Source organism: Diachasma alloeum, unplaced genomic scaffold (genome assembly GCF_001412515.2).
Source record: "Diachasma alloeum isolate Michigan unplaced genomic scaffold, Dall2.0 Dall_scaffold_00370, whole genome shotgun sequence".
In the NCBI taxonomy this organism is placed as follows: domain Eukaryota; kingdom Metazoa; phylum Arthropoda; class Insecta; order Hymenoptera; family Braconidae; genus Diachasma; species Diachasma alloeum.
The window spans coordinates 172,512-185,727 of record NW_021680509.1 but is presented as its reverse complement, the minus strand read 5'-3'; the positions used below and the strand labels follow the sequence as shown (position 1 = coordinate 185,727).

Sequence of the window (13,216 nt, the reverse complement as noted above, 5' to 3'; positions counted from 1 at the left end):
CATTCAGGTCCTAAACTTGAGATTAGAAAATTGAAAAAGATTCATGCAAGTTTCCTATTGAATAAAAATTCTTTAACACATGATTCAATCCATTTAAAAACTGTGTGTAGAATACCAAAAACTGCATATACAGTATAACGATGGGAATAATTTCTAAAGTTGCTACTTATACACGGGGTTGAATGGGGCATCGATAATTGTACCGAGGAATAACGTGAAAAAGATGCTAAAATGACCCGTTCAACCGCGTGTATAAGTAGCAACTTTAGAAATTTTTGTCCATTATAATCGTATAGATCGGGTTTTATATGAATCTATACATAACAATTAACAAGTAGATTACATGAATTATTAGGCCGTGAATTTTATATCACGATGACGTTGCACATTATACATAATAATCATGACTATCATGTTATGATATGAATCGTAGAATTTGTAACGATTAGCCAATAGCAATTGATGATATTCTCATAATTCATTTCCGCAAATATTAAACAAGTGATGATAAATCATCCGTTGTCAGTGAATGATAATACTTGAAACTTAATTGATAAAAATTAATGAATCATTAAGCAATTTGTAAGGAGGCTATTAATCACCCACTACACTGGAGGTGATTTTATTCTATTTACCTGAGTTATTCACTTCGATTGTGTTCCATTTCATTCACGAGAAACTGTGAGTGGGGAAATACCAAGTGCGTATTCATGACCTCAACTGGTTCCCGTTACATTCGCAGCACACTGACGTGATTCCCCTTTCATTAATTTACCTCTGCCATTCGTGGATATCTCGGTGAAAAAGTGTTGTGTCAACAGAATAAAAGCCCTTGGGAGATCCCCTTAGCAAAGAATTTAATATTTCTTTACTACTTAGAACATTGATTTTTAAGTTGATGATGGTCAGCAGATGAGATTCAATAGAAAAATATTCTATTTTTTTCCAACTATTGAATTATTACATTTTCCATTATTCAATCACCACTCATCAGCTAGAATCAACGCTCATTATTTGAAAATGTTGCTATATTTAATTACCAGTTCAATAGACGTTTCTATGAATGATAATCGAGCCATTTAGCTCTTCTACAGATACTCGGATAAAAAATGTATGAAGAAAAAGTATGTACGATTTACGACCATAACCGAGCACTAAAGTCAGATCATATTTTGCTTGCATAATGGCTGATTAAGAGTGTGATTGGGTCAAGTGGTGAGAACAATAGCCAACAGCCACTCAGTTAGGTGTACTTCCGTTACGTTCTTCAAGCCGTCATATCCGCGGTAAAACTTTTTGTACATTATTTTTCTCCCTCATCCGCCTTACCGGATGTTCATCGATTCATTGTCACAAATTCCAGATGCTTCACGAGCGTCTAATCAACGGTAACTCCCATATAATTTTATGATCAATTGTAAATATGCAAAGATTTTTTACTTCTATTACGAATAGTTATAAAAAAACGAATGAGAAATTAAAAAGAATAACGATCATTAATGAAACGTGTTAACGATTGAGTTATGTAATTTCTGTAAGTCCTGAAGCCTACGCAAATTAATTAGCAATACGAATCTTTTCTGTCAGAGGTTGTAATAAACTGTTGGGTTGAAAAGTAGGGAAGCAAGAAATTGATTCTATAGATAGTTTATTATGCCTCGATTGATTCTTGCGTCAATCACATCGAGGGGTGCAATAATATCATGGTTATGATTTTGCGGTAATCAGAATTCTTTCACTCAACCAGGTATTATTTGTACATTCAGAAGTCGACAAACGAGAAATAATTTATTACATACGTTTCCCAACTCTCCTTTATATATATCGATAATTATGTAGATTGAATTTGAATAATTCAACAGAATGAGCTGAAGCGCATCAGTAAAAGCACCACGTGATATCCCATACCATTTTTCACAGATGCTAGTTTTGCTCTCATTATCAGATTCAACATAATCATGCGATTTATACTCTCCATCTGTTCATTCGAATCATTGATGTTATCAGTACATAATAATAATAGGAATTTACAAAAGAATAAATTATAAAATAATTCAGACTTCAAACACTCTTATCCGAGATATTGCTTCTTATGCTTCTACTACTGTCACGCCTCTGATTTTCTCTGGCCGGTCTGTGAGGCCTGGTGACTACTTGAAGATCCTGATCGCTCTCGATTCTCCTTATAGTTCCGTCTCTTTCGCGTCTATTTGATTTGTTTTTTGGTGATCGTGGACCACGAATATTACTTATGACAACATACACCGCAAAAATTCCTACAGCGAACATTGACACTCCAACACCACCAACTGTAGCTATCTGGAAAATGGAAAAAATGATCCCAATGACGATCGTAAAAATAAATAGCGTTTATTGTAGCAGGTACTATGTGGAAAAAGGATGTATTGACTTTAGGAACTTTAGGCTAGGTAAACAGAAAAAATTTGTATGAACCTAAGGCAGGGTCTGCAAGTGACGTACGGCCTCCGTTTGCATGGCGTTGTAATAAATATAGAAATATTAATCACCTTCGTAATGCAACGCAAACGAATGACGCGCGTTTACACGTATGAAGAAATCCTATAGGATTTCCTACAAAATATGCTGTAGGAAATCCGATGAAGAATTCGAACATTTGCTATGGGTTTTTTAGATAGGATTTTCTATACACTAATAGAAAGAATTAGTTATTGGTAACAAATGGATTTGGTTGAAGCCTATAGGGTCTATTTGATCTCACTAAATGTTCATTCGTTAATAGTTAACAAATGCATATTTGAAAAGCCTTGTTTGACTGGACTTTCACCTTTCAAGTGAACCATTGGTTAACTATTAACGAATATTTATTTGGTCATCTTCAACTCTACTTATAGAAGATTTCTTATAGATTTCTTATAGAATTCCTTATCAGGTGGTTCCCATTGAATTTTCTACAGAATGTTTTATAGGATTCCCTATAGGACATTCTATAAAATTTTCAATAGGATTTCCTATGAAATTTAGGGTCATAAGGGTTAGAATGAGGGCCAAAAGAGGGGGTCATAGAAGGATCATATAGGAGTTATATGAGGCTCATATGTGATTCATATAAGGGTCATGTAAGGGTCATATGAGGGTCACATGGGGACATATGGGGGTCATACAGAAGTCGTAGGAGGGTCATATGGGGGTCATACGAAGGTCATTTGATCCTCATATGACCCTCATAAAACAGCCATGTAATCCCTATATAACCCCCATGTAGCCCCTATATGACTCCATATAACCCTGATGATTCCCATATGACATCCATATGACCCTTATATGACTTTAATGACCCTTTATGACCTTGCATGACCCCTATATGACCTCCACATGATCCCCATATGACACATTTGAACTTCATTGTAACCCTTATGCCCCTAAATTTTATAGGAATCCTGTTTAAAATCTCATATGAAATTCTATAGAAAGTGCTATGGGACATTCTATAAGAAATACAATAAGAAAAACCTGATAAGGAATTCTAGAGGAAATCCTATCTGGAAAATCCTATACACTGAGAAAAAAATTATTTTTGCCAAATATCCATTTACTCGAGAGAAGCATTTATTTTTTCAAAATCGTACCTAATCAGGCAATCCTGATTAGGTTTCAATTATAACAATCATGTTGCTCTAGAGGATGACTATGTTGCATTTGACCTTGGATGAACTCCTCCAATGATTATTCATTTTCCCTAAAGTTCTTATTTTCCGCAAGGAATAATTTTAATTAATTTTTTAATGTTGATAATTATTGAGGAAGCGCACTCAAGGTCATAACCAACATACTCATCTTCTGGAACAATATAATTGTCACAATTGACACCTAATGAGGATAGTCTGGGAATGACTTTACTGGAGAAATCCGGCGTTGCAAAAAATAAATACTTCTCTCAAGTAAATGGATATTTGGGAAAAATAATTTTTTTTCGTGTCACCGGACCTGAAAATTAATATACACACCTCACCATGGAAAATATCACCCTCCCCCACGTGCTTGCCATCCTCGCCGTCGGTTCGGAAGGCAATCTTGCACGTGGGGGACGGTGATCTGTTTTCCAAGGCTCGAGCATGTAATGTACTATTCTCAATGTACGTGTATTGTAGACTCTCCTTAATATAGGGAACGTGGAGCCCAGATGATTTGAGCTCTTGAGAATAACTCTGACCCAGTGACACCTTTTTGTGAAATATACATACGATTTTTTTCTGCAATTATCTCTCTAACAGTGAAAAATAGAGAAAAAATTTCCCCCACTTTCCCTATTCGTCGTCCCGACATCCTAAGTTGAGAAAGGACGAGAGAACGAGACTCTCGCTCTGCTAATGCCCATTATCAAAATTATCATTAGTGTCAATCTTTTGCAATAAATAATTTATGTTTCTCGGTGCCCCGAAATGCCGGATTATGTAAAAGTGGCAGCATTGCGTTGATTGAACGCTGATATTGATTCAACTCCCCATATGATTGAACCGCCGTGGAGAACGAAATATTTTCGAACGTATGTAGTTGCCACCGATCGAAACACCCTCGTCAAACGAGAGACCGTTCTTTAAAAAAAATGGAAGTATGAATTTGATGAATTAATTCCTCACATTAATCAAATTGAGAATTCATACTAAAAATTTTCCATGATGAATAATTATTTTTTTGGGCATTTCAAATTTATTTCTTCTCGTTACACTCAACGACTTCACTGGAGTCCCTTCATACCAGTTTGAACAAGGCAAAGTGTTCACATAATCTCACCATTGTCCACCATTCGTGATCGTCGATCCCAGGAAATAGAGCTTTAGCTATATCGCTTTCATCTTCACTGGTCATACCACTGACGGATGTTGCACAACCAGATTTCTTATCATCGTTGTTCATGAGGACATTCCTGAATGTCTCTGAAATAATTTACGCCGTCAGATATGTATCTCTCCTATTACTCAATTTAAATAGCTTATTACCGTAACGATTCGAATTCCAATGAACTTTAGCCTCGATGTTTCGCACCTCAACATCCGCCAGTTTTTCGAATATATTGGATTGGGTTTTGAATAAGAAGTCGTACTTTCTTGTGGATGTCTTGAGCTTTGCATTATGAGTAGCGATAACGTTTGATAAAACACTGTTCCACTCCGCTGGATTCACCAGCTCCGAGCATTGTTGTTTCGCACTGTACAGCGAATATCACCATGTCCACAAAAAAAGGAGTATAGTCCGTAAGCTGGGGGGGGGGNGGGGGGGGGGGGGGGGGGGGGTTTGCATGCATTTTAGGTCGATGAAACTTTTCTATTAGATCCTATGTTGTTTGACTCGCTGAATCCGACTATCAAGGTCGCAGAGTCTAACTCCAGACAGTGTTTTTGTGATTAACAATTTATTAATAAGCAATTGAAAATTTGACTTTTTCCACTCGGATTTTTTGTCTATAAAATACGCGGGTAATATTTTATGGGTGGCGAGACTGATAGACAAATGATTTTTTACTATCTTTTAGATATTGTTTATTGAAATTGATTTATTTTAAATTAATTGATTTTTTGTGTCACGGAACCTGAAGAACCCCATTTTTGTGGAGCGCAGCCACGAAAAAAATGTGTGTGTGTGTGCGGGATGTGTCGAAGGACCTGAAATTAGCGTTTTTACACACACCTCGCAATGGAAAACATCCCGAGTGGAAGTTGCTTCAGGCCCACCTGAAGCACGATCAGAACATGATCAGGTTTTTGTAAGGTTCGACTGATCCGGTGATTCCTGATGAGAACCTGACCAAGTTTTGATCCAGTAGATCGGATCCGAAAAACTGCAGGATGATTCAGATCAAGTTCTGATCAGGTAGGCACGATCTCACCGCGAGGTCGGCTGCCTGACCCCAATTTGATCAAATTCCGATTTGATGTCTTTGATCGGCATTTGAACGGGGTCAATTGAAGAGAAACTGATGAAATTCAGATCCGGTCCACCTGACATTAATTTTAATGAGTGTTTCGGATAATTTAATTAACTATTATTATACTATTCAAATTAAGTTTTATCAACCATTTTCAATAATTATTTTCAGTCTTTAAAAAGGATCATTATACTATTATTAAAATAAATTAAATTAAATTAATTTAATTTAATGAATTCAAATTAATTAATCAATTTAATTAATAGCCAGCCCTTCTCAAATGTACAGAAGGGAGGGATGATGATGCCGTCAATACGTATTAGAGGAGTATCAAACTGACACGCAAATGACCTTGAGAAAAAAATCACCAAATTTCTATTTATTTATTAGTGTTATTGTTATTATCATTTTTATTATTGATTAATGAAATGAATAAAAATTTAATTGAACATATTTTATCTGTGAGAATACACACGCACATCCGCGAGATCAGGAAGAATCGTAAATTCAACGAATATCCCGATAAAAATCATATAGGCAATGTACAGTTTACTCAATAGTAATAGCGTGATAGCGTAGTGGTTATGGCATAGGATTAGCAATCATAGGGTCTCCGGTTCGATCCCCAGCATCGGTAAAAAAATAATAAGCTTTTTCAGAGGTAATAACAGTAGAGATTCATTAAGAGAGGCGGCCTACGGTGAAAGAATTGAATTATCTTTTGTTTTGGATTAATTATCATTGATAATTTTTATTGATACTGACAGACAGGCCATCCGAGAGGCCTTCGGCGATCCTCGTCTCCTGCTTGCCACGCCTCTTGCTGCAACTCCACACTCCTCACAAACCGCCGCTTATCGCCCTCATGACATAATGTACTAATATTTCGTTTCAGATGGGTGCATAGGTTCTTCACATGATACGTGAGTAATCCATGAAGGAATCTGCTTTGTGTACACCAGGTTGGTCTTGTTTTTATCGGTGTGACTATTTGCACCAAATACGGGTGATGCACGAATAATGTACACCATATACGTACGGTGAGACTGAAGAGATTGCGCATTCAGTTTTCAGAAGTGGGAGACAAGGATGTGAACAGGGATTGGGTGAAGTGGGGGTAACTCTGAGGGACACAGTCTCTTCAACTCTACTGTATACACCGTGCATTATTTACGTATCATATGAAGAACTTCACATACGTGAAGCACGAGAATTTTTTTTCTATTTCAATAAACAATATTAAGGAAGTAGGGTTATGAGAAATGTGGAGAACAGCTTCCGGGTTGATGCCGCGTTTGGTTTCAGCATTGCGCCGACGTTTCGCAAACATTGCAGTCTGCATCTTTAGGGCTAGGAGTTCCGATTCTCAATTAAAAATCTATTAAATTTTTTTTACAATTTTTTGATTAAAAATTTTTTTCAATTGACCAGTTGATCAATTGAAAATGATTGGCAATCACCCCCCCCCCCCCCCCGCCCACTCAACATCGCTCCCACCATCACAGGGGAGGGCATATAAGGACTATCTCCAGATATCGGAACTCAGAATCGGAGCTCATAGCCCTGAAGGTGCAGGCTGCAATGTTTGCGAAACGTTGGCGCAACGCTGAAACTAAACGCGGCATACATCTGGAAGCCAATGATATCAATAATCATGGCCGCGAAAGCTTCAAAACTAAGATGTATAAGATTGTTGCCAATTCTGAATTGATATATAGTTCCCTGATATAAACTGTGAAGATAAATAACAATTTCATAAACAATATTCAGACTATCTTGCAATATTATTTGTTTATGAATGTTTATTGATGAAATTGTTGCAAATTCGAGAAAATATTTCAGCCACCCCCTCCCTAAAATACGCGTATTTTATAAAAGAAAGTCTGGGTCGAAAAAGTCGAATTTTCAATTATTTATTAATACATTGTTAAGGACAAAGAAACCTGTCTTTTTTGAAAGTGAAAATATGTTAAGTAACAAAATGAATTATTTTCAGATTTTGCAGACTCCACTCTCAGTGGACGTAAAATGGAAAAAATGGAGCGCGGGATGCCTCTCTTCGGCTAACTATGCCATTAGGGGAGGGTGGGGCAAAACGGCCCCCCTTCAATTGTCATTAACTTGTGAATGACATCATGAAAATTCTCAGTTTCAACTTCATTTTGAAGATAATTTTTCATTCTTCAAAACGAGCTCTAACTCATCCCAATCGGATTATTGAATCGGAAAATATTGACGATTGAAGGGGGACCGTTTTGCCCCATCCTCCCCTATTAATAGAAAAAAGTCAATAGATTTGTTGTGTCTTTTATTGAACACAAATTAATAAAAATCGATTCTTCAATCCAAATTTTCTAGAATGAATTTCCTAAGGTTTTTTTCTTTAACTTGCCCAAAATACTCAGTATATCTACACAATGGACCGATTTTACCAAGCCCTTTGTTAGCTATATAATCCGTTGGGTTAAAACTGTTTCAATGTAAACCTTATGAAAATTGGACTGAACGGATTTTTATGCGAAAATTTCAATTGAGTAAGAGGCAACGAAGGATCAAAATCTAAATCGAACTTGCCGCTGAAGTGACGGATTAATAAGAAGCGGAAAAAAATATGACAATTTTCAGGACAAGTTCAAAGGAAATTTGTAGTAAATGCATATTATGTTCTCGCCGTAAAGTGGAGTTGATGTACATTAACATGGTTCTTGCGTTCTTTGTACTCTACGCCGTTAACACAATTAAGGGGAGACCGCGGTGAAATTTGAAATTCTCGGCTCGGCCTTAAGAGCCATTGGACGAATTTTGAAATATGAAGGGATATATAAAAAAGTGAGAAAAATTTCGGACCCGAACCGTTTTGCCCCGTGTATCCACCACAAACGTCGTTTTTCACGTTTTTAGCTTAGAAATGCCCCTTGCACCACAGTTTTCATCCGATTTCAACTTTTTTTTGTTGAAATGTTCGCTATACCCAAGTACCTGTTTTGCTTTCTATTTATCAGATTATGAGAAAATGATTTCTTTAGTTTCTATTTTTTTTCCTCTTTTTAGCAAATGCTAAAATTAGTTGTTTTTCGTTATTCCACGTTGTAATCATAAGTAATCGAAATATTATAACAAAAAAAAATGGGCGGAAAACAACGAATTTTAGCATTTGCTAAAAAGAGGGAAAAAAATGAAAACTAAAAAAAAACATTTTCTCATGATCTAATAAATATAAAGCAAAACGGATACTCGGGTTTGTTCGTTGGAGTATAGCGAACATTAAAAAAAAAAAGAGTTGAAATCGAATAAAAACTGTGGTCCAAGGAGCATTTTTAAGCTAAAAACGTTCAAAATGACGTTTTTGGTGGATATACGGGGCAAAACGGTTCGGGTCCGAAATTTTTCTCACTTTTTTATGTATCCCTTCATATATCAAAAGTCATCCAATGGCTCTTAAGGCCGAGCCGAGACTTTCAAATTTCACCGCGGTCTCCCCTTAAAGGATTCCAAAACTCACCATAATACGTCAAACGCTTTCACATAAATCTCAATAGCATCTTCTAACCATCTGATATCTCTCAATTCTTCCGCATCATATTCACCAATTTCCGCACTGGTCCACCATTTCGAGTTCTTAATCCTGTTCTCCAAATCAGGCATCTCGTTTCTATAAAAAAAATTATAAAAGATGCATTGAACAACGAGAGGGAAACTTTTTTTTAAAGATTTTTTGCGAATTGTTGATCGGATTGATGCAAAAAAATATACCATTTATATCTTATCATTATTGAACTAAAATCAATCAATCAATCAATCAATTGTCATTAATGGCTCATAAAATTTCATCACTGGGCAACCGTTTTTCTGCGTTTTCCCTAGATTTGTGATTTTTCAAAAGTGTATGAAGTGGACAATTGCATTTTTTGTAAATGAGTCTAGTTGTTGTCGCTAACTAAGTAGCAATTTGCTTCCAAATGGATTCTCTTTTTTCCAAATTTCTATTTTGCTACTTCTTGTCATTGTTTTTATGTTATAGACCTGACATTGATTGAAATTTCATGACAATCTTTTTCTATTATTCCGTTTTTTATTTTGCATTATCCGGTATTCAAACCCTAAATTCACATCTAAACTCGAATTCAGTTTTAGTCAGAGTGTAATCAAGGTTTATTCGCGATTCCAACGAAATATATCATCAGGGTTCAGCCGGAGTTCAACACATGCTATTTAGCCGGTATTTTATATGATTTTAATCAGGTTTAATTAAGATTTAATTGCAATCTAAACAGAATTTAATTGGGGTTTCGCTGGAGTTTAATCTAGATTTAACCACGGTTTAATTGAGGTTTAGTCGAAACCATGAATAAATATGTGTAAGTATCCTTATCCTTATATATAAAGAAGAGCATCGAGAATATCGAATGAGCACTCGAACAGCACTCGAATGAGAATCGATTGTAAAAAAAGTCGAACTCGAAACTCGAACATGAGAACAAGCTTCGATAAGATCACCAACAGATGGCATTGCTAGGGAAATGGGCGCGAATTTCAAAAAATATTTCTTATCGGAAATAGAATACAAGTACATTATCTTATAGATAGGTAAATTGATGTATATGTTGTGTATTATAAATATGAAAGGAAGCTCCTTCATCTCAACTGAGATAGTAATGCAAGGACGGGGGGGGGGGAAGTATAAATTTCAGGGCGAAAAATTATTTCCACCTAATTTTTTTTTTAACCCGGTAAATACTAATATGGAGGTTCCCAAGTCAAACTATTTGTTTTTATATCCCGGCCCTTTCTGCCCTCTGATTGGCTAATTGGCCCTATCCAACCCTATGCATGCGGCTGTGCATTCTACACTGCACCGCATTCGCACTCCTATAGAACATAGGAGTAGCATGGGAAACCACAGAAAACCCATGCCGGTACAGGCGGTCACTCTATTAGCGACCTCTCGCTCGCCGGAGCCTCCGGTTGAAAAACTCGGTTCCACGGGGAATCGAACTCACAACCTTTCGCACACTAGGCTCGCACCTAGCCGCTTCGGCCACCAACAAACACTCCGGTCAAGCCAAACTCCTGTGAGATTTTTTGTTGTTAACGAATTATTAATAAACAATTGGAAAGCCAACTTTTCCGATGAGAATTTTTTTTCCGTAGAACACACCTGATTTCAACGGGGGTAAGTCTTCAAACATTTGTCCGTATTTACAGCGATTTTATCAATAAAATTTCATGAACAAATGATTTTTAAAGTATTTTTCAATATTATTTGCTGAAAATGTTGACTGAAATTTTTTTTTGGATTTCACGTAGTTATATGGGTTTTTCATATGATACGTGAGTGATTTATAAAAAAATCTACTTCGTTAATTTTTTTTCAATTTGTTTAAACAAAAGACGAAAAATATCAATTTTCATTAAGAAAATTTTCTTTTCTGAATATTGCAGATATTTTAGTGAAGATAAGTCCTTATGATTTTTGCCTTTAACTCGACTGTTTGTTGAATGAAAAATGATAAATAAATTCGTTGATCATTGTTTATCACTTTTTATTTAATAGACAGTTGAGTTGAGGGGAAATATCATGAGGACTAACCGTCCTTGAAATATCTTGAATCTTCAGAAAAAAAAGTTTTCCCATTAAAAATCGACTTTTTTTCATCTTTCGTTTAAACAAATTATTAGAAAAAAATAATCCGGTTTACAGGAAGTAGATTTCTTCATGAATCATTTACGTATCATATGAAGAACCTATACAATTATGGGAAATGCGAAAAAAAGTTAACATTTCAACAACAAGTCAACATTTTCAGTGAACACTATAGAAAATACCTTGAAAATCATTTGTTCAATCAAATTGCTGTATCTCAGAAACTACTGGGCCGATTGAACTGAAACTGCGCCTAGAAATGCTCCAAAGTAATACCAATTATGTGACGAAATTTCAGATTTCAAGCTTCAGCTTTAGTCCTTTTTGTGTCGTGATTTATAAAAATTTTCGAAAAAATCGACACACACTTTCGGACACACACATACATGGTCCTCAAATTTTGTAGTTTTTCGTTTCAGACCATTCTACATCATTTCCAAGCAAAATTAGCGAATCGAAAAATCGACCGATTACAATGCTTCCATTCGGAAGCAAAAATTACAAGAATTGCGGGATTTTATAGAAGCTTAGGAAAATTTGAGATTATTTATCGAAGGTACAAGTTCATGAAATAAAGGGAAAGACGACGACTGAAAAATCTGGACTATAAGAAATTTTGTTTTGCCCTCTGCATAGAATTCAGTTCAAAATTATATTGAAAATCTTATTCAGTGAGCCTAGAAATTCCATATTAGTGAATCATTTATTGAAATATTGAAATTGAATAGAGAATGAACCGAGACGCATCGTTCTCATTAATCTGACACTCAGTACAATGAGAACGATGATGAATAATTAATTTTGATACAAATGAAAAAGAAAAAAAGGAGAGTCGGCATAATGAAAGAGCATCAACGTCGCGGCTGCACTCTGATTGGTTGAAATGAGAATAAAGAAAATAATTTTTGAAAACACGAGAGAAACAGCCAATGCTCTCAAGAATTCTACAAATTCTTCATGTTACATGAAAAAAAATTCATAAGATTTTGGAATCTTATGTAAAATTTGACTAAATTGTAGATGAATGATTCAAGTTTCTGATTGACGGAATCCTTGAATGGAATAGTGAAGAAGATCATGAATAAGGAGAAAATACTCCGAATTAGTGAAAAGGCATCAGAATTTGTTGGATAATTTTCCCAGACAAATAATTGAATGCTTTTGCAGGGGAGTAAAGAGGAATGAAGGTGGAGGCAAAAAATTGAAAATTCTGGGTTATATTGAATTTCATGATTATTGTGTCGGACTCTGAAGGGAATTCCGACTTGAATTACAATTGAAATCGAGAATATAGATTCAGTGAGCACAGAAATTCAAAATTAAGAAATCACTTATTAAAATATTGAAATTGAACAGGTGGTAAACTGACATGCATTGTTCTCATTAATATTAATATTCAGAACGATGAAACGCTGATAAATGATTAATTTTGGAGAAAAAAGGAAGGAAATAAAGAGAAAAAAAAGAGGAAAAAGGGGCATCAACGTCGCAGCCGCGGCGGCGCTAGTTCAATATAAGATTGAGATAGGAGTTTCGTAGAGATCACACTCGTATGGAAATATACTATTGTGACACTCCTGCTGTGTTCATCTCGTGCCAAAAAGTGCGTTTTCATTTACTTGCAAACGTAAAAGGCACAGTGGGCGTAGTGGCCAAGAGTTGGGGGG

General features: G+C 35.7%; 1 protein-coding gene across 2 annotated transcripts in view; it reads right to left on the bottom strand.

Moving 5' to 3' along the window:
* Window positions 1-1,631: 1,631 nt before the first annotated feature.
* The window catches only part of LOC107041629, an 18,055-nt gene continuing 6,470 nt past the window's right edge, over window positions 1,632-13,216 (bottom strand). Inside the window, exons 5-9 of one of the 2 annotated variants that reach the window (XM_015262252.1) lie at window positions 9,408-9,557; window positions 4,980-5,188; window positions 4,774-4,916; window positions 2,061-2,319; window positions 1,632-1,978 (exon numbers count right to left, since the gene is read on the bottom strand). In XM_015262252.1, coding sequence (XP_015117738.1) covers window positions 2,062-2,319; window positions 4,774-4,916; window positions 4,980-5,188; window positions 9,408-9,557 — 760 coding nt within the window. In that variant the 3' untranslated portion in view covers window positions 1,632-1,978; window position 2,061. Of the gene's footprint in view, window positions 2,320-4,773; window positions 4,917-4,979; window positions 5,189-9,407; window positions 9,558-13,216 lie in introns of both variants that reach the window. The other variant, XM_015262251.1, reaches the window with a different exon arrangement.